Here is a 22,420-nt window from a genome sequence, read left to right on the forward strand (position 1 = left end):
AGCAAAAATATAAAAGGACAGACAGACAAACAGTCGGTATCATAGCGGACTCTACTAGTAGTGCCTCATATAGTTGTATATAGAAAAAAAAAGGAATAATAATGAAAAGAACTGAACAACATACATATCTCTCATGTTTATAAAACTATACAATGCCAAAGTGTTGATGATGATGACGTTTGTATTTCTGTTTTTAGTTTCTTTTTTTTCACTTATAGTTATTATAGTTTATATATTTATTATTGTCTAATAATAATGAATATTACAAAAAAAATGAAAAGAATGACGGACTTTTGTCCCTAGAGTATTGTAAAAAACAAGAAAAAAGTATTAAAGCTCTAATGTATGTCGGGCTATGAGTGTAAAACTGTATGCATGTGTTACAAAATTCCTTTGAAAATTGTTTTGTATGACCAGAGTGTAAGTAGCTACTGCTGTTGTTGTTGTTATTGCTATTGTTGTTGGCATTAATGTGGACTTTGTCAGAGGCAATTATTAATTACAAACATGCATTTTTAATTATTTTATTTTAATAAATTTTTTTCTTCTTTTCTACTGTATTTTTTTGTTGTTTCCTTGAAGAAAAATCATTTGTATTTTGCAAAACAATTAAAATTGTTTATTATTTTTTTACGTTATAATAAATTAAATGTGTGTTAAGTTTGTTAAAATTGTAAATTGAGTGAAAGACATAATAATTAAATTATTTTATACATGATTGAGTATAAAATTTTAAGCAGAAACTGAAAAAAAATATTATGGGAAATAAAAAAAATGGTGTAACTGGGCACTGAGTCTGAGAGGAAATAACAAGAAAAGGGTTCAATTAGGGTAAAGAATGTTGCTATTCTATAAATATTTGAAGTTTTTATTTAAATCAAATGCAAAATTTTCCATTTCCTTAACTACCATTCTACGATTATTTATTTTCTAATTTTAATAACTATTCGTATTATTCAAAATTTTTGCTCATATGTTTGATGGGTTTTTTATGTAAATTTCCTATTTATATAATAATTTTCATAATTACCTAGTTATAAATAATAAAATAATCCCCTCTCCGTCAGCCCATTAAATGAAAACCCACAAATATAGAATATCTGCTGTCAATATTAGCAAAGCAAACATCTTTGCATAAAGCAGCAAAGCAAGCAAAGTGAAAATATGACACTAAAACCATTTGACGACATTAATATGATTTAATGCATTAATTACCCGCCTCTAAAGGGAAACCTTTTTGCAAAAAAAATAAAATAAAACAAATTCCTGCTTATTAAACAATGCATAAATGAGGGGGTGATAAAAATCAATTGCCAAGCAAAACCAAATAACAGCAACCAAACAACAACGAGAAAAAAGACATTAAAGCCACTCAAGAAAAAATACTTAGACGTCTTATGGTAGCTAAACTTTTGTAAAAGTATGCAATATAAAAATTGTTTTTTTTTTTTGTTTAGCTTAAGAATTCCCAAAATCCCTGAAGAGGATTTACCCTTAAAAACGAACTAAACAATATGACAGATAGCAAAAAATATACAAAAATACAAAAACCAAAAAAAAGTAACTTCATGTAATTGACGTCAATTCGTATTTCGCACCGTGAATAATAAAACATGCCAACCAACCACTTACAGCCAGCCGAAAAGTATGCTCTAGTTATTAAAAGTGGTTGTTCCTTTTTTCATATATTTATATTTAATAATGATTGTGAGTGTGTGTTATCATATATATAAAAAGGATATTGAAAATTATGTTTATAGGTTAGGGAAGGAAAACAACATATATTTTATTAATGTTACCATATGAAAACTGATAAATTTTTTTTTGCAATTTAAGCCTCTGTAATAATCAGCCTTATAGATGTTATTGACTGCTGTTTGGGCTGCTGGTACCCATAAGGGTGTTTAAAAGGTGTGCTCATATTTCATTTTATATGTATGAATATAAATGTAATAAAATATTATTTTTTTTTTTTTTTTATTTTTGTTATTGAAATTTTTGGATAAATCCTTAAAGTCTTTTCTGAGTACATATGTTGCTTATTTAGAAAACTTATTCTAAAGGATTTGTTATATGTAGATATTTTATTAAATATTTAATTTTAAATAAATAACTTTTTATTTAATTTAATTTCTTTAAAAAGTCATTTAACAGTAAGAAAAAAAGATGTATATTAATAAAAAAGGGGTTCATTAATTTTTTGTTTTTTGTTTCAATAGCAGTCTGTGTGTCTTTAAAATGGTTGACACCTTGTTGGCTGCCAGTTTGCTTGCTACCAGGAGTCTTAAGGAGTCTTTTAAATGAAATTAACTTTAAAATGACAATTTCATTAACTTAATGCTAGTCACGTATGTTGTTTTGTAGCTTTTAGAGGGATTAAATTATTTTCTCTCTTTTGTTAATTTGTTGCCAAAGCGTCTCTGCTAAAGCAAGAATATGATAAAAAAATATATAAAAAAAATTGTGCGAAGAAAAAGTTAATTAAAAAATGTTTTAAGACCAAAAGGTGTTAAATGCTTTAAAGGAAATTAGGAAAAATAATGTCAGTTTAATTAAAAAAACACACACAGCACAAAGGTAATATTTCAAATATTTATGTTTTTGGCAAAAATAAATTTAATGAAAAAGTTTAAAAAAAAATCCAAAATCCTTAAAGTAAAATAAATTGTGTTAATTTAAAGCTTCTTTTTATCAATTAAAAAACTAAGTAAGTGTTAAATTTGACCATGCGGAATTTTATATACCCAACATAATTTCAGTATCTGACATAATTGATTTCTTTAAAAAAAACTTTGAATTTTTAAATCAGAACCAGTAGGAAATGTAAAGTAAATTTCTGATAGGGAACTTATATGAGAGGTAGGGTCAATTATGGACCGACCCTCACAAAAGTTTGAGAAGTTTGGCTTGTCTGGGGCTGTGCTATAACGTGATTTATTGTCTCAGAATCTAATGAAGACCCAGAATACATATGTAGATTTTTATGGGCTTAGGCAAATATTTCGATATGTTACAAATGAAATGATAAAAACACTATGTAACCCCATCAATATTCAACAGCACATCTTGTTGCAACTCTGAAATCCGATACAGCACTTCACCACTCTTCTTAAATTTCTTTACAAATAATTTACTAATGGGGAAAAATCAAATGGATCAAACAAAACTAATCCTTTTCTTTTTTTTTGGACTTTTACTATATTTTTAATAATTCAACGATTCAAGTATTTGCTGTGACCACAAACTAAAATATTCAATTAGTTATTAACCCTTGTATTTAAACTATTTAACCTCCCCCTAATAAAAGCAACAACAAATATCCTTCAACAGAAAAACTCAGGCAAATGATGGATGGATTAAATTACAAACGAAACAAGTGGTCAATACAATTTTAATGATTTAACCTAAAACTTTACTTTCCCCTTTTAGGAAAAAAAGAAATAAAAAAGGATAATTGTTATTGATCCACAAAAGAAAGCATCAAAGGGTTTTGCAATTGCCTGTTAAGCAGGTTAATCAAAGATTAAAATAATTGTTAGTTAAAGTATAGAAAAAATACTCCATTGATATTTGAGTAAAGGTTTTTTTTTTTTGGTATAACAACAAATGTAGCTACAATTTAGTTAAGACCTCAAAGGGCCAGCTTACATATTTAACATGGTTTGCTTGGGTTTGACCATTAAGCTTTAAAGCTCATTGGCTTTTTGCAAGAAATTATGTAATTAAATGTAAATTCAGTGTAATAAGTATGTTCTCTTTAAGGTATTATTTAAGTAGTAAGTATGGTAAAAATTTGTAAGGTTTCCTAGTATATATTCTAAAGAAAATTTATAAATTAAATACCGTTAAATAAGTTCTTCCCCCTCATAGGGTGTAAACTATTGGTTGAGGAAACAATTTATATTTAAGCTTTTAAGCTGCTTTCGCCCAGCTTATGTGGTAAGGCTAGGTGTGTAAGTTAAAAAAAATATTTAAAATAGTTATTTTTAATTTAATACTTTATAGTTGTAGTTTATTTTTTGTGCCAATAAATTCCTTTTATTTAATTTCCTTAGAATTTTGTTTGGTTTTTTGTCATTGAAATATTTTTAAACATTTTAATACGCATTAGAAATCAAATAATCGCCTATAGGCGGCTTCTGTTTGATATTTCGTAGCTAAGGTTTAGCATATTAAAACAAAAGCAAAATTTTACTTTTTTAAGTTGAGTAGATTTTGTTTAGCTTTAAATAGGTATACAAGATTTGTTGTTGAAAGGCTTAAATAAATTTCTAAGAATTTTATAAAATTTTTGTATATGTATAATAAAATATGAAAGGTAAGGGATATAAAATTTTAATTAAATTTGCAAAAAAAAAAAAACAAAAAACGAATGCACATATATTTGGAAAAATTTGGAATGTTATTAAATTTTTTTAAAACAAAATTATGATTTTTATTAATAATTAAAAAAAAGAAGTACTTTTTGGCAAATAGTAAAAAAAGTACAAAGTACCTTTAACAACGTACAATTGTAATATATTGGAATTAAGAAAAGAAAAACAAAAAGTACTTTGCTTTCCCTTACAGTTAGCATTAGTCAAAAGTCATCTTTTAAAAATTGTCCTAAAAATTTCCCCGGTACCAAAAAAAGTACTTTTCATTGCTTATACATTTTTGGTAATTTTAATCTTTTGTTAAGTTTTAATTTCAACTTGAAATTAATTTTATTATGTTTTCTTATTTCTCTAAATTTTTTGGCTTTATTTATAAAAGCGTCTTACTGTCTGCCAAAAATTGTATATCTCACCCCAAAAACAGAAAACCACAAAACATATCCTCTTTTAGCCTTGTTTTTTTTATGTTGCTTTTTAGCCGAAACAAAAAAGAAACATAATGTTTTAACCAGTTTTAAAAGACATAAACATTACTGAAAAGTATGAGTATTTCATTTTTGTTTTCCTGATACTGTTTTGATACTCTGTTAATCAACATCATTATCATGAGCATCAAGGTGATGGCTGTTGATGACTGCTTATACCAAAAAATGTAATTATGATCATAATAATAATGATTCAACATGATCGTGATTTTAACACATCTTTTCACTGTCTAAACTAAAAGGCCCCCAAAATTGTGCACTCATTTGTGAAACACATAAAAAAATACGAAAAAAAGTTTTTACTAGTTTTTGACTTTTGTTTATGTCTGGTCCACAATCATTTTTGCCAAAAACCACAAAAGTCCAAAAATTTAAAACCTAAAAAATGTTGACGTATTATATTTGATACTTTTTCTTTTTTCGGGTATTTATTTTTTGCGAATATGTCCCAAGTTTAAGGTTAAATAAGAAACCTAAAAAGTGTAGCAAAACAAACGAAAATGTGAAATCAAAGAAAAAAATAAAAAAATATTTTTATTATAAATTTTAGAACCTTTAAAACGTGTTGTTGCGTTTTTATAGGTATTATGGTACAAAAATAATAATATTTCGTTTGTTGTCAATAACAATTCAGTTTAAATCTATACAGAACAGTCCACCAACAACAAAACACAAAATCACAGAATTAAAAAAAAAACTGAAACATTGAAATCAACATTTGAGACATTTCACGATTTTATTATGTATGAAGTGTCGCGTCTGCAAAAATTTTTATATTTAAAAAAATATTTTTAACGTACGTTTGTTTAAATTGTTGCTATCTTTCAAGTCCAAAACCACAAAAATGTCATCATTTTTAGAGCAAAATTTTTTTTCTTCTTTAAAGGTATACAATCAAAACTCGGGCTGGTTAAATGTCTGTCTTTTTGTAGATATATATTTTTTCCGTTTGTTTTTAAGTGTTCAATATTGCAGTTTGGTATGGTTTTCAAGTACGTTCTTAAAATATGTTTAATTCACAGTCGAGTTTTGAAAACATTTCTTTATAACTTATAGTTTAAATAATGCTCTGGTTTCTTTTTGTATTTTTTTTTTTGCTAAATTTAGGTTTTGTTGTATTTGAACGCGCATAAAATGTTAAAATTTTTATAGTTTGTTGCTGATTTTCAGTTTCTTTTTCGAAAACTTTTTTTGTAAATTTTTGTTAAACTAACACTTTGGTATAAGCGTAGAATGTGATACCTTTTTAAAAATTGTTAAATTCTTAAAATTTGTTACAAAAAACTATAAGAAGATAAAAATTAAAAACATCTTGAGAGCTTTAAAGCTCAGAGTTTATTTAAGCTAAACATTTGTAAAGCTTTTAAAACAGCTTTAAAGCTGTTACTATACGGTAAGCATTATTAAAGCTATAGTTATGAAAAGCTTTTAAAACATTTTTAAATCTTAAACGAAACAGTTTTAAAGCTTAAACAAAATATTTAATTTTAAATTAAACTCAAAAGTATTTATGACATTTTTTTAATTCCTATAATAAAAATCAAACTCCTACACTACAATTATTTTCCAAAAATTATAACTTTCTATGTGGGTGTTCATATAAAACCTAAAATTTTTGCCGTTTTTTTTTTTTTTTGTCTTTAAACAATTTTTTTATATCAAAACACGCAAATCACAAATCAGTTTTGTTGCTCATTTTAACTGAATGAATGAGAAAAAAATGAAGCAGTCAACAATAAACACCAACAAGAATATTATAATAATAATAAAAAAGAGGCCCACAGTATAACCTTAATGCATGGTTGCATGTTGTAAAACATGTATGTTTTGTCACACTTTTGGCAAATAACAATGGCTGGAAAATATAAAAATAATAAAATTATAAAAAAAAAGAAAATCTAACAAATAAAACCAACACCACCCGTTTTTGTCTGTTGAGTTTTTCACACAATAGGCGTGACTAGCTAAGCTGGCTTTTTCATTTCATTTCATTTTTTCATCTCCCCCTGTCCTGTTTGTATTATGTACAATAGATTTGGTTAACGTCTGCTGCTGTGTGTGTGAATTGTCAAAATCAAATTTCAGTTATATGAAACTATATAGTCAAATGTTATATGATCTCGGTTAGATTTGTTCATTTTTTCCTAAATCAGCTTATGATTTTGTTAGATTTTTCAACATTTTTAACTATAGTATACACAACAAAAGTGTGCCGAATTTTATAATATAAAATTGGTTTCATATTATTTTTGTAACATGAGCTTTATACAATGTAGTAATAATACCAACTAAAGCGGCGCGAAAAGATGTCATCTAAAACATATGTAAAATTTACATTTTTGGAAATTTATGTACAAAAAATAAAGTACGTAAATCCAAACTATACACTCAAAAATATGACATGATAATAAATACAATAACATACGTTGAATGTTAGCAAATCTTTAAATCCTGTAAATCTGAAAAAAAGTTTTAAACCATTTAACACACTCAAATATTTTTAGCCATATGAAAGTCACTTTTTGCTGTTACACACAAAAAAATCTGTAAAAAAGTTTCTTAATTTATAAAAAAAACACAATTTTTAAACCAAGTTCAAATACTTTTGTATACAGTAGTTAAATGAGTAAAAGAAAACTTCGCTTGAAAATATTTCTTTTGCTATAGTTTACTTTGCGTAGACTGGTTTTACAATATGTAGTTTAATTTTGCGTGACGTAGTCTGGTTCTTGCTTGATGTAGTTTGCTTTTGCTTGACGTAGTCTGGTTTTTGCTTAACGTAGTAGCTGTAAATCCTTTTGTATCTTAAATAATTTGTTAATCTTTTATGTTTACGTTACTATAATATTTTATTTGTTGAATTTATAGCAAAAATAGTTTATTTACATTATTTTTTGTTGTTGTTTTTTTGTAGTATTTAAGCAAGCTAATTTTTATAAGAAAAATATTTAATTTACTTTTTTTAAGCATATATATTGTCTTTTGACTTGGGATTTTGTTAAAGTTATGAAAAGTTTTATATGGGCAAGATGTCATTCAAAAAAACAAATTGTTAAATTTCTCAGTGATTAAAAGCAAAAATTATTATGAAATATTGTTAATTTATAAAATATAACATTAGCTACGTATAACCCATTGTCAAATCTTACAACTTTGGCAGAAAAATTTTCAGAAAATGACTAATAAACATCTAAGCTTAAAATTTTTTGTTTTAAAGCGTTGTCAGAAGAAGCATTTGTGACACTTTTGCAAGACAGAAATTGTGAATTGACATGGTTATTAGAAATTTTCTGACAACCTTGTAAGACCTTACAACTGTGTATACGTAGCAATAGTTATTCTTTTAATGAAAAAAAATTAAAAAAGCAGTAGCTTGTCAGTTTATTAAAAAAACTTCTTAAAACATATTAAGAAAAAACCTGCATATAATTTAGTAATGTATTGGCATTTAATTACTTGAATATCAATGTACATACATAGCTTTGTATACACAATTGTTAGATCTTACAATATTGAAAGAAAAGTGTTCAGAAAATGTCAAACAAATGTGTCAACTTACAATTTTTATTTTACAACATTGTTAGAAATGCTTTTTCTTACAAATTTTAAAAAAGTTAAAAGAATTTTTAAACTTTTTTAAACAACAACTGTACTGACAACTTTGTAAGATCTGACAACCCCGTATCACAGCTATAATATATTTAAAGATAAAACAGTTACTTGATATATATTTCACGGTATCAATTAGATGTTCCAAGTACAAACTTTCCTATCCATTAATAAACAATATATTAAATATATATCAAAGTACACATTTGCAGACTGACTACTTATCTTTGATTTTTAAAACTTTACATAAATTATCAAGGATTTGTTAAAAAGTTATTACTGCTGACATTGTTCGTATAATTAATTTTAATTTTCCTTTAAGATTTTTGCTTTTAAACACAAATTTTCATACAAATTTTAAAAAGTTAATTTTCTGCTAAGATTTTCATTATTAAAACATATCCACGTATTGTCATCCATTTTCAATCCATTGAAGAAATCCTTTTAAGTTCTTTCCAGAGACAATCCTGTATGAATCCATATATCCTGGCGTTCCTTAAGACTTATAGTACATTAAAAAAAAATAACAAAAACTTGTGATATTTTTTTTCTTTTTTATAATTCTGTTTTATTTTTGAAATATATTATTTTAATATATATATATATATATTTTTAATTATTGGCTAACTTTCTTTTTTCAGTTTTTTCTTTTCTTTTTTTATAGATTAATAATAAATTTATATTAATTATATTAATTTTTTTTGTATTTTTAATATATATATATAATTTTGTTTTTATTTGTTTTAGTATACATACAAATTAATTAAAATTATTACATTTAAAAATGTATTTTTTTTTTTCGTATAACTTTAGTAAGAGGGGATTTGGGGTTTGATTAATTAAAATTATAAAAAAGAAATAATGATTTTTTGATTGCGTTTTATTACAATTTTGCTAAAAACTAAAGTTTAAAGGAAATAATAATAAAAAACCTTTAATATTTATATATGTATAAGTATTTAATAAAAATAAAAAAATAAAAATTGTATAAAATATCACCTAATAAAATATTACGTATTTCAGGATTTTTGTAATTTTTTTTTTTTTTGTTTAAGATTTTTTTTAAGTTTTTATATTTATATATATATAAAATAACATAAAGACAACAATGAACAAATTAAAATGATAAAAAAATAATAATTAAAATATTTATAGGAAGTATTAAGATTTTTTAATTTAAAATTATTTTTTTGTTTGTTGTATACATAATAATATTATTTAATAAGTTTTCTCGAATTAAAAGTAAAATAAAGCAAAGCTTTTATCGTATAATTTTTGTGTTTAAGGGGAAAAGTATTAAAACACTTTTCCCCCTTTAAAAAGGGGGTAGGGGTTTTTTAAGAGTTTTACAATAATTTTAAAATTATTTTTAGGTTTTAATTATAAAGTACAACAACTATTTGTTTAAACCAAAAACTAAACGCAGAGTGTTTAAGCAACTTAAAAGGAAAGCTTTTAAAACTTTGTTAATTATTTTGTTTTTGTTATCCTGCCCATATAGCTTTTCAAAATTGTATTTTTTTTTTTTTTTTGTTTGTTTTTGTTTTCTTTGTTACCTTAACGTTTTTGCCTATAAACTAGAGTTTTTGTTTTAAAGAAAAAGCTTAAACAAAAAAGCTTTATCGAAAGCTTTTTTCTTTTTTTTCGTTAAATTACCTATATTTATAGAGTTTTGTTTTAAAGTTTAGTAACCTTTTTGTTTTAGTTTAAGTTTTAGTTTTTAGTTTTAAGTACTTTAGTAGTAAATAGTAGTAGGTAGTAGTATTTATTTAGTTATAGTAAGTAAAGAGTTTTGGTTTAATTTTTTTTAAATTAAAAACAATTTATGTTTTTTGTTTTGTTTTAGTTTAATAAGGAAGTCTCTATTTATCTTAACGATTAATAGATTTAATTACGTATATCGTTTTCTTTGTTTGAGAAGGAAATTGTTTAAGTTTTTCTTTTTGTTTTGCGTTAAAAATACTACTTTTTTATAAGGATTTTGTTTTTGTTTTCAATTATTTGCATTTTGTAAATGTAAAACGTTTAGTTTTAATAAATACTTTTGTTTGTTAGTTAATATATTACACGTTCTGTTTTCTTTCTTATTTTGTTTTGTTAAATATTTATAATAAATTATTAGTTTTTTGTTTTTGTTTGTTTAATATTATTTTTTTAAGAATATTCGTATACTTTTTATTTGAACTTAAGTTTTTTGTGTGTAAGTGTATTTTTATTTTTAAATTATAAAAATAAGAAAAAAATTATAATTAAAAAAGTTTTGGCAAGTTTTTTTCTCTTTAAAAACAAGAAAAAACTTTTGAAAAAAGGACGTTTTTATAAAGTGTGTGTGTTTTTTTAGAAAAATCGTATACTTGGTATTTGTGTTTTTTTGTTACGTATTTTAAAGTAAGGTATTTGTTTGATAAACTATTAGAAGTGTAGGCAACTAAAAGTCAGCCTCATTTTTGATGCGGTAACTGGCATAAGTTTGTTCCACCGGTTTAAATTGTTGTGCCTGTGGTGGTTCCTTTTTTTAATTTAGGAAAAATTCAAACAAAATTTTGTTAAAACAACAAACTTATAACCATTTCTTTTTTTTTTCAAAAAAAAAAAAAAAATAAATCAAAATTTTTTTTAAAAACTGTTTTAAAAAAATAAAATTAGTGTGGTTAGTTAGTAAAAATCATATTGTAAATATTTCAAATATTAGTTAGGTTAGTTTTTTCTTTTCTAAATAAAAATGTTAAAAATTTTGTTTTAAATATATAAATAGTATACTATATTGGCGAGCTATATGGGCCTCTTGCAAAAACGAAGTTGATTTTAAGTTTATAAGTTAATTTTTTTTTCTTTTTTGTTTTGTAAAGTTGCGGTACTTTTTACAATTGTTTTGTTTGTTTAGGTTTTTTAACATAATTATGATTGTTTCTTTTTTATCATAATAAAATATAAAAAAACAAAAATATTTTTTTATTTTAAGTTTAATAATTAAATGGCTGTTTCTTTTTGTTTGTCAATTTAATTTAATATTTAAATATTTTTAATTATTGCCTTCAATTTCACCAGAAAAAATATTTTTGTTTTTCTTAAAAAAATCATAAAATTTAACCACCTTATAAAAATATTTTTCTCTTTATAAACAATTTCAAAAAAAATTGCAGCACGTATAGTTATTTTATTTAATTTATATCTTAAAAACAATTTGGCAAAAAGTAAAACCTGCAATAAATTAAAAACTTTGCACTTTTGTTATCCTTTCAAACCAAATTCAATTGTTTCAAAAATAAATAAAAATATTCCAATTCAAATTTTCATATAACTAAAAAACAAATAAATGAAAATAGTTTTGTATTTTACGCACTTTTTGTTTCGAGTGTAAGTATATTTTGTGGCAAACAAACGAACAAACAAACACAGCTTCAATAGTAATAAATCACTTGAAAAAAACTTTTTGTGGCCTGTTTAATGTTGGTCAGTGGTAAAAGCTATACGTGTTGCAATCTTTTCTTTCTTTTGTTTGTATATAGATTTTTATAAATTTAAAACGTGGTTTTATGGTTTTTTTCTTACTTTTTGCTTTAGATTTTTTTATAATTTCTTTTAAAATTTTTGGTAATTTACACTTGTTTTTTGTTTAATTTTTTTTTAGATTTTTTGTTATTTTTTTATTATTTATTTAATTATTTAATCCCAGGGCATTGTGAGCACCCGCTTCGTTTTTGCAAGAAGGTCGTTATCGTACTACGAACATGGGTGCACCACCGCATTGTAGCTCGCCAATATAGGACCATGTGCTCCCGCGAAGGGGGTACTCACAACGTCTGGTGTACTAGCTCCATCGGTGTGTGATGTTGAATCGGCATTACTTCTTCCTTCACCATTAGCTGAACCCAATTCTGGTGGTTTGGTGGTGTCCCGTTCGTCAATTACTAAATCTATTGGCATTTTACCCTTTAGACATGATATATATCGATGACAGAAATTATCGCATAATTCATGTACCTATTTTTGTTTTCATTTCGTAATCGAATTTCATTTTTTGTTTGTTGTAGGTAGTTGTAGTAGTTGTTTTTTGTTTTGTTGCAAAAAAAGTGCAGGGCGGAAAGTAAAAAAGAAGAAAAAAGAACGGGATTTGATTAGTTTTTTTCTTAAAGATTTCTAATAGCATTTTTAATTAATTGTATATATTATTATAATGTTGGTGGTGTAGGGTTCTTTTAATGGTGCAAAGTTAAATTTATTGCTTTTAAACATTAAATAGAATATATTTGTATTTATTTTTTAAGAATAATAAAAATTAAAAGGCTGCTTAAAATAATTACTAATGTAAATAAAAATTTTCCGAAATTTTGATCTCAAAAGTAAAAGCTTTTTCAGTTTAATGTTTAAATACACATTTTTACTTAAAGCTTTTAGTTTTAAGGTAAATATTAATGAAAATAACTTAAACTAGAAATTTTTATTTAAAACTCTTGATAATTTAAGACTAAATTGAAAAAGAAAAATGCCTTAAAAATAGAATATGTTTTAAAATATAATTATTAAGAAAAGTTTTTAAATTTAAGCTTATAAAAGCTCAAATCGTGGCAAAACATACAAAATAAGCTGAATCTCAAAATAAAAACAGCTTTAAATTTAATAATGCCTAAAACTTGACTCTTGTTTGAGCTTAAAAAAGCTCTTTATTAACTTTATATTCCTTTGAATTCTTTACTTTACACGAGTATAATTTTATGTAAATTTAGTTTAACATTTTTTTGTTACTGTAGTTTTTTAAAAACCCATCAACTTCATGATAGACATGCAAATTAGTTTTTGCGTATGGTTTTTGAATTTGTATTTTTTTTCATTATTTTCTTTTTAGCGTAAAAAATGGCGCATTGTTTTGGCCAGTAAAGTAAACCCTTTTTTATATATATGGTTAAGGCAAATTAAGCCGGCCGGTTATTTTTTGTTATTTGACAATGGTTGGAGGTTCTGGCTGTTTGGCCGGCTGTAACATAAAAATTGGCATAAATATGCATCAGTTTCTTGTCTTATTTTAAATTTTTGCAACTCATATGCATATTGGCCTGAAGGAATCATTCCAACAATGGTAACCATGGCTAAACACATCATGCAACTACACTCTGCTCCCAGCCGCTGGTCCCCACAAGATACCGGCACTCAGTCATGGCTTTTATAAAAAAATGCGTTTTTTTATTTTGGCGGACAGTGTGTTCTGCTTGCGTTCGTGTAAGTTTTATGCTTAAACTTTTAAATGCAGAGTTGTATTTTTTTTGCTGTACGTGTGTTCAGTTGTTTTCTGTTTCTGGATTTAATGTTTTTGATAAAATTTTCAAGATAATGTGGGGAGTTGAGAGAGTTGTGGTGGTACCACAAACATATAACATTAAGAAGAAAAAGTTTAAGCTTTCAATTGATAATGAATAAAGGAAAACGAAAAAAAAAACAGCAGTATTTTTTATTTTTTATCAGGCTTTAAGCAGGCTGAAAAAATTGTTTTTGTGTCACTGTTAAATATTTTGTGTGTGTATCATTTTGAACTTGTCAAACTGGTTTAAAATATTTTTTCTCCACACAATTTTTTCGTATTTTGTATTTAACTGACCAGTCATCCCGCCAAGCAAAAAATTATATACATATATATATGTTTAAGCCTGTCGCGAGAGAGTCTTACCAAAAAGTTTGCGGTCAATGTTATTGTCACCAAAACAAAAACAATAAAACACATGCCTGGTTGCCGTTTTTTTTTTTGCTGTTGCTGCTGTGGCCAGGAGTTGGAATAGAGGTCTTAACTGTTGTTTAGTTTTAAACTAAAAAAAGTCAACATAAGACTGGTTTTGGCTAAAGTAAGCCAGCAAGTTAAAACCAAAACAAAAGTTTCCTTTAGCCTTTTTAGTTTAAACTCTGCTTAACAGCAACAGAAAAATGTTTACAAAAATAGAAAATTGTTAAATCAATAGTAAACACACTTGAGAAAGTTAAAAATTTTACACTCGAAAAATTTCAGGCATTATAAACAAGTGCTAACAAAAGCCTTGTAAAAATTTTCTCATAAAACTAAATAATTATTAATTTTACGATTTGTTGTTGTTCGTTTTTTTTAAGAAGACAAAGTCCAGTGCTATTTGATTGATCGAAAAGAAGTTCTTTAACAATTCAAAGCATGTTTGTTAAATGCTATTTTTTCTCTCACTACTGGGCTGCTGCCGTTTGCTGGAAGTTTGCAGTTGTTATGCATTTTATAAATTGTTATGTTTTCTTTATGGTTGTTATTGTTATTATTTTTCTAAAAAGCCCAGGACGTTTTTTTTTTTGCTTTTCCCGTTTATTGTTTGGTGTGTGTGTTCAAAACATGTCTGGCCAGTAAAAGCAGCCCATAACCATTGGAATCATTGTTATCATCATGTGCTGCAACAACAACAGCTACAATTGCATACGACAACAACATCAGCAGCACCATCACTACCATCATCATCAGAAGCAGCAAGAGCATCATCGTCATCATCATTGCTGCTGCTTGAAACAGTGTGTTGATGCATTGTTAATGATAATTTTGATTAATTTGTCAAGTGTTGAATTTGACATGTTAAGCGAGCAAAATGCTGACTGACTCAATGACTGACTGAATGGCTGTTTGTTTGTTTGAATGGATGGATGGTAAGTTGGTTTGTTTGGCTGGCTGAATGACTCGTTATTGTCATTGTCTGCTGTTACATTACAAACGTGAGTATTTGTGTATATAAAAATGCACTTCATTGCAGTACAGTATAATGATTGGCTTTTTCCTAAGGAAACAGACTTACTGCCTGGATGGCTGGTCAACTAGCCGATTGCCTTTTTTTACCCAGAGAATCCAGCAGACGGTTAGATGGACAGACAGACCGACTGCCAGCCAGTCAGTCACATTTTTCTTTAATGTTAAATTTATGTATGTAAAAAACAACTCACAACACACAACAATTCCTTTAACTTGTGATCAGATGAAGAAGTAGTAGTAGTATTATGAGAAGGAGGAGGAGTGGAGTTGCTAGAATTGAAGAAAATAATTCAACTAAAGAAATTCCTTTTTATTACCAGCCAGTGTTTGGGTGGTATGTTAACTATTTCGTTAAAGGCAAAGAGACCAAAAAAGTAGTATGTACAATAAAAAATATCTCAAATCGAATTGTCGTACAATGATAATTTGTGGTTTGAAGTTGTTGGTTCGTGATAAGTTAATAAGAAAAAATTATGACAGAGTGGGGAATATTTACAAAATGCCACAGTTAATGAAGAAATTATGAAATCAAAGAAACAAGTGATGCATTTTAAACGCAAACGAAACAAAAGTTACAAATGTGAAAGAATTCTAGCAACATATGAAATGTTTAGTTTAAATAACAGCAACATGTTGCTAAAAATGTTTCTTAAATATTGAACAACATTAACTTTTTTAAATTTATATGTATTTTTCTGATTTTTTTTTTTATTAATTATGTGGAATTTGCTCTGAATAAATTTCCCACTCTCCCCTTGGCATTTTAAGCTTAAACAAATATTTTTATTTATATTTTCATTATTTTTTCTATACATAATGTTGTTTGTGTGTTTTTTAATCTCTAGACAAAATCAAGTTTTTTTAAACAATTTATTTATTTTTCTAATTTAAATAAAAATCTTAAAAACACTAAAAATTTGTTTTTGATTTCCTTTTATAGATAAGATTATTAAACACACAAAACAAATATAGAAATAATTACAAAAAAATGTAAAATTATTAAAATAAAAACAAAAAAAATACAAATTTTCAAACTACATATTAAGAAACTTGATTCTGAGATGTCGTAAGTCTTAGCAAGTGGGTTTTGAGAAGTATTCAAATTTATATTTTGAAATAGTTAAGAAAAAATTAACATAATTACTTATTTAAGTAAATTAGTTAAAATGAAACAAATTAAGGAAATCTATTTAGATTTGGGAATGAAAATTTTTATTTTAAAAATAGTTTCTTTTTGTTTTTCATTTTTTTTAATATTGTAGTTCTTTCATTTGGTCATGCTTTGCTTCACATTTGTTTAATTAATTTCCTTTTTTTTCCAACAATCCAATCTCAATGGCTTAAACAAAAGGGGGATGTTGTAGTCTGAAAATACTATTAATTCAGAGTGTGCTTTTGTTTGTTTGTGTAACAAAGAAAGTTAGAGCTTTATTTATTAAGCGTGAAGTTTTTCAGTGCACAAAATTCTGTTAATTTGTATATTAATTGGTTTTTGTTTTTATTATAATAATTTTGACTTGAAAAAAGAATAAACAAATAAGGGAACCAAACAACACTATAATTTTTAAATTAGAGACATTTTAAGTAGCTTTTAATGTTATAAATTGGTGGAGTTTTTCAACATAGATTAATTTTTAAGCCAGGGGAGTTAACCTCCATTTGGAGTCCACAAATTTGACCGCTAATAAGTTTAATTAATTTAAATATGAATTATACAAAAAAACAGCTCTTAGGGAAGTTATTAAATTAAATAAAGAGTTATTAATGTGGGAGTTTCTTAAAGAAATAAATATAAAAATATTTAAACAAAAGTAACTACATCAACATGTTTTAGCAATATGTTGCAAAGTTGTATATTGACTAAATGTGGTTTAAAATAAATTTATTTCAAATTTCATTCGATTTATAAACATTACTTTTTTCTGTTTTCAATTCGATTTAAACATAACTTTTTGTTTTATAAAATTGTTGCGGCAACATGTTGCTGTAGTTATTAATCTTTATAAAATCTGCATATGTAACAACATAACTAGCTAAATTTTCTAATATTTAGAAATGTTTTTATTTTTTTAACACCACATTTCAGCAACATGTTGCAATATAACATATTCTTTAAATTTAAGGCATTTTTCTTACAAATATGATAATTTTAGTTAATGATTTAGATTAATACTCACTTTTTCTAATTCTAAAAGGTGAAACCGAAGTACTTGTATTGCTTGCACCATCTGTAATGAAAGATAAACATAAAAGATTGATTAAAAATATATGTTTTTTTAATAATTAAATTACTATACAACACAAACACCTTGACCTCTAACCGTAAACAACAAAAAACATTAAATCTATAGTTTAAAACAAGTAATATGAACGAAAAATAAACAAATTATTTTTTTTCTTTTTTTTTTTTTTTGTAAAAAGGGAATGATGATCAAAACAAAAACCAAAATAAAAAATTAATTCTACAAAACCGGATTTTAAATAAAAAATTTTTATTATTTATCATAGAGAAACATTTTTTTGAACACATAAAAACACAGCAACAAACAACATTTGTTTAGTAAATTAAAATATCACTTTTATTTGTATAGAATTTTTATGATTGTAATATTATGATTTTACTTAAATGACATTTTTACGATTTTACCTCAAAAACCTCAAACTAAAACAACTACTAAACTAAACAGCACTAGGTTCGTCCAGCCCCCTGTCTGTTAGACAGTTTTTAGAACAAATGAGCAACAAATGAAAGCCAAAACACTTTACCCACAAGTAATAAAACAAACTCATCTTGTGCTCTAGGGATGTGTTTGAGGAGCTGTTGTATAGCTGTTTTTTATGATCGCATTATTTAAAGAAAAAAGTTAAGAAGTGTCATTAAAAATTTGTTTACAAATACTCGATATGACACTAAGTTTATTTTTTATTTGGTTTATTTTTTATGAGCAAAAAATATATAAAAAAATCTATAAAAATTAAAAAAAAACATATTGTATGTTAAGTAACTATGTGTTACTAAATGTTTAAGCATTTAAATATATAAAAATTTAGAAGAGCAAAAAAACAAAACAAATAAAACAGACAATATCACAACTGTATTAAAAGGCAGCAATAGCAAGCAATATTGGACTAAACAACTGACACAGCTATAGCTACAGCATTAACGGCAGCAATAGCAGCAGCATGCATGCATGATGTTTTACGACGACAAAATGATTTATGAGTTAAAAGTACTTGTTATACGCAAGCTCAAACTGCTCTAAGTAAAACGGTGTGTATATTGTATATGATTGTATGCAGTTGTTTGTAGCAACTTACAACAACAATCAATGGTTTTGGTTTGTTGTTTCTTTTTTTTACTACATGTTTAACTTCATTCACATGCTACAATTTAATGCATGTTCTTGGCCTTTAAATTGGTAATAAACTAATAATATATACCATAAATGGCGGGCTCACTCACTCGCTTACTTCACTCATTCACTGGGACTGTATGACTGGCAAATATTATTATTATGATGTAAAATTATTTGCCAACAACTCAGCCAGCAACATTTAGTTACAGGGACTGCAGCAAAAAAAAAAGGGTTTTTCATATGCATAGAGAAAAACAAACGTTAAAATGTTTTTCAAATGATTGTTGTTAACAAAAAAAAATTACAACAAAATAGCAAATTAACAAAAAGAGTTAAAACAAATACAAGTCATAATAAATGCCATAAAATTATTATAATTACTTGATTTGCATTTGTATTCAAGTGTCAAGTTAATGACAACAATAACAAACAAAAAAACAAATAACAGCTGAACAGAACAACAAAAAAATTGTCAAGCAATTAGTTTAAAAATCTTTATAACTAACTAAAAATAAAAAAATTTTTGTTGCTAATATCTAGTTAATTTAAAAACATTACACATCTAACCATATATAAAATATTTTTAAAAATTAAGCTTCTTTAATATTCTAACATATGTGGGCTGACTTGGCTGGCTGGCTGGCTGGTTTGTTGGTTAGCTGTTTAAAATAAAATCTTTTAAATGACATTGAACTTGTTGTAGACATTTTTTATTTATTTAATTTTTTTAAATAACACACAAAAAAAACTTTTACAAACATTTTTTTGTTCAATCACATTTTATGTTTGTTCTCTCTTTTAAATAAGCACAGAATAAAAAATAACATTGTGACAAATTTATTTAAATTCTTGTTTAGAAAAAACTGAGTTTTTTATTAAAATTAATTGAATTAAATTTGTTTGAACATAGAAAATAAACATTAAACTACGGCAATTTTTAAGTTGTTGTTGTTTGTGGGTCAAGGTGTTTTTGTTTATAGTTATAGAGTAGAAAACATAAAATTTATTTCAAATGAATACTCACCAGTGAATCGACTTCGGGATCTGCTGTGTAGTAGGGTTTTTGTGATCTGATCTGTAAAATGAATGAAAAGAGATAAAAAAAATTAATATAAAAAAATTATAAATATTTTATTTGGCAACATGTAGCTAAACAAAGTTATGTTGAGCAACAAGTTGCTAATGTAAAAATCAAAAATATGTAATAATTTTTAATTGATTATGTCAATTAATTTGAATATTTCAAATAATAATATTCAATATTACGTTCAATGTTCCTGCAACATTTCTTTAATGGCTTAACTAAGTTTTCATGTTTAAAAACATTTATTGTGTTGCAGCAACATGTTGCTAGTATTAATAACGTTCTATTACAATTTATTACATTTAAATATAAAAATATATTTAAATAAGTTTAAAACAATTCAAATCTGTCTGCAACACATGTTGCAGCAACATGTTGCTAGTATTAATAATGCGACTATTTAAACTAATACAATTTTTGCAAAAAAGTTTTCTCGTTTCATATAAAATGTATAAAAAAGTTTTAAAATATTTCCCAAATTGTGACAACATTTTTTTAACATTTGTTGTTTAATACTTAGAATAGTTTTTTTGTCATAATTTTAATCTAATTTATTTATAATTTAAATCTTTTTTATCTTTTTTTGTTATAGTTTTTCTTTAAACATTTTTCCTTTCAACTCCCGGATGTTTACAGAAAAACACATGGAAATTTATTCTTTTACTTTTTTCAATGACAGTGAAAGTGCATTTGAAATTTGTGTATCTTTCTTGTATAAATTTTTTTGTTTCTTCTTACAGTTACACACCAATTACTAATCGTGCTTATCAAAATAAATATGACCATAAACTGTTTACCTGAATACAAAAAAAAAAAAAAACTTGTACAACTGAAATAAAAAATCTCAACTTAACTCGACTTTTATTTTTCGTTAAACAGATTTGAAAATTTTTAAATAAATATTGACTTTGGCAGCCGTATTTACTTTACTGTGTCTTTTTTTATTATGATTATTATGATTCCTACATTTGTCTCTGGTTCTCTATATATGTATATCTGAACGCGCTACTAAATGAATAGTTACACAAAAATTATCATTTCTTTGCTTGTTGTTTAGTTGTTGAAATTTTATGATGGTTAATGTTTAACTAAGTTTTTACTGTCGCGTCTAAAAAAAATATGTTATAAAAATAATATTGTTTATAGTACATTATAGGTAGCATTTTGCTTGTACAGCATTGTAAAGATAATAGTAAAAAATGTATATAGTTTATGTATGTAATACACCACTCTTTACACAAATATTACAAATAAGAAATAATAGTATTAATACAGTTAAATGCTTGTTTCAATTATTTGTAATATGGTGTAATGTTTGGAGTTGTTAAAAGCTTAAGATGGAAAAGGAGATCGAAGAAGTTAGGGCGAATTTGTTGGGATAGGTTAAAACGACTTAAAGACATTCTACTGTTTATATTAATATAAACTTCAGAAATAATTTTTTATAACACCTAATATTAGGCAATATTTTAAAATTTAGCCTAAAAGTAGACAAGGCTATTTTAATCTTGTATAACAGCTATGATAGCTAAGCGCTTGATTGGTTTGTATTTAGGGTGTTACATTTAACTACTACTAACAGCTATTTATTTTGTTATTACTTTAGAAAACAACTAAAAAACAAACAATCATAAAAAGGTAAACTAAAGCGCACTGCGTACATTGGAAACAAATCTTTATCTTTATGATTTTATAAAACAACTGAGACGATACTTGATGCACTACATTTGACATATGCTGTACATTTGAACACTCTAATAATAGCATTGTACTATAATCTTTGAAAAAAATCAAAGATAACATATGTATGTAACAAGTGTGTGTGCGTGTGTGTATTTATGTACAATAAAGTAGTTAAAAAAACTCTTGAAAGAAAGCATGATATTGTACACACAAAAAAGTAGGTGTTTAATTATGATTGTACACCAGTTTATTCTATGTTTGTTAATTTTAGATTTTTTCGTTTTCATTTGTACATTTTTTTTTGGTAACAAAATCTAACCGAAAAAGATAAAATAAAGATAAGTTTAAATATCATAATTAACGCTAAAGAACCAAACAACTACACACAAAAAGAAACATTACAATATTAATTGTTAAAATAATAGGCGCCACTTTTTTCGGGAAACAAAAAAACTGGGTATTTCTGTTTCTTATCATTTAATCACGTGAGTATTAAAAGAACTCAAAAATAAATAAAAAGAAATTTTAAAATTTGATTCATAATTTTATGACTTTCAACTGACCAAACACTAGCAAAAGTTCTAATAACAAAAACACCTAGTTTATGACGTCTTAGGAAGTGCTGCACCAAGCACAAAAGTTGTATAATCAGCAAAAAAAAATTACGAAAATACTACGCAAAGTCTTTTATGATGGGGGTAGTTATAAAAAAATCCAAACAATTATTGACAACCTCAACTCAAGTAGTAGAATTTAAGCGCTAATGGCTGCTACTTTTTTATAATTTTATAAATTTACTACAAAAGCAACAATTTAATAACAAAAACCAGTAGTTTAACAATTTGTTTGTAGTTAATACTACCACTGGCCACATTTTTATATACGCCATGTTGTGATTTGACATGTGCCTTAGTTTTTAAGATTTATGAAAATTTATGATGGCTTTTAATATAAAAAAAAAAACAAAACAAAAATATTTATATATAGATTGTTAGTTTGTTAATATCTCTATCTATACACTAAAGTGTTTTACGTAAATCACAAACAAAAAAAATCACAATTTTTCTCTTTAACACAAATTA

At 25.4% G+C, this 22,420-nt stretch overlaps 1 protein-coding gene across 3 annotated transcripts in view; it reads right to left on the reverse strand.

The window, feature by feature from the left end:
* Nucleotides 1–22,420, reverse strand: part of LOC111676085 (homeobox protein homothorax) — a 145,239-nt gene that overhangs the window by 99,160 nt on the left and 23,659 nt on the right. For 2 of the 3 annotated variants that reach the window (XM_023436970.2, XM_046948171.1), the window contains exons 4-6: nt 19,596–19,646; nt 17,393–17,443; nt 12,269–12,454 (exon numbers count right to left, since the gene is read on the reverse strand). In XM_023436970.2, the coding sequence (XP_023292738.1) occupies nt 12,269–12,454; nt 17,393–17,443; nt 19,596–19,646 (288 nt within the window). Of the gene's footprint in view, nt 1–10,811; nt 10,980–12,268; nt 12,455–17,392; nt 17,444–19,595; nt 19,647–22,420 lie in introns of those variants that run through there. The other variant, XM_046948172.1, reaches the window with a different exon arrangement.

This window comes from Lucilia cuprina, chromosome 4 (genome assembly GCF_022045245.1).
Source record: "Lucilia cuprina isolate Lc7/37 chromosome 4, ASM2204524v1, whole genome shotgun sequence".
NCBI classification, from domain to species: Eukaryota; Metazoa; Arthropoda; class Insecta; order Diptera; family Calliphoridae; genus Lucilia; species Lucilia cuprina.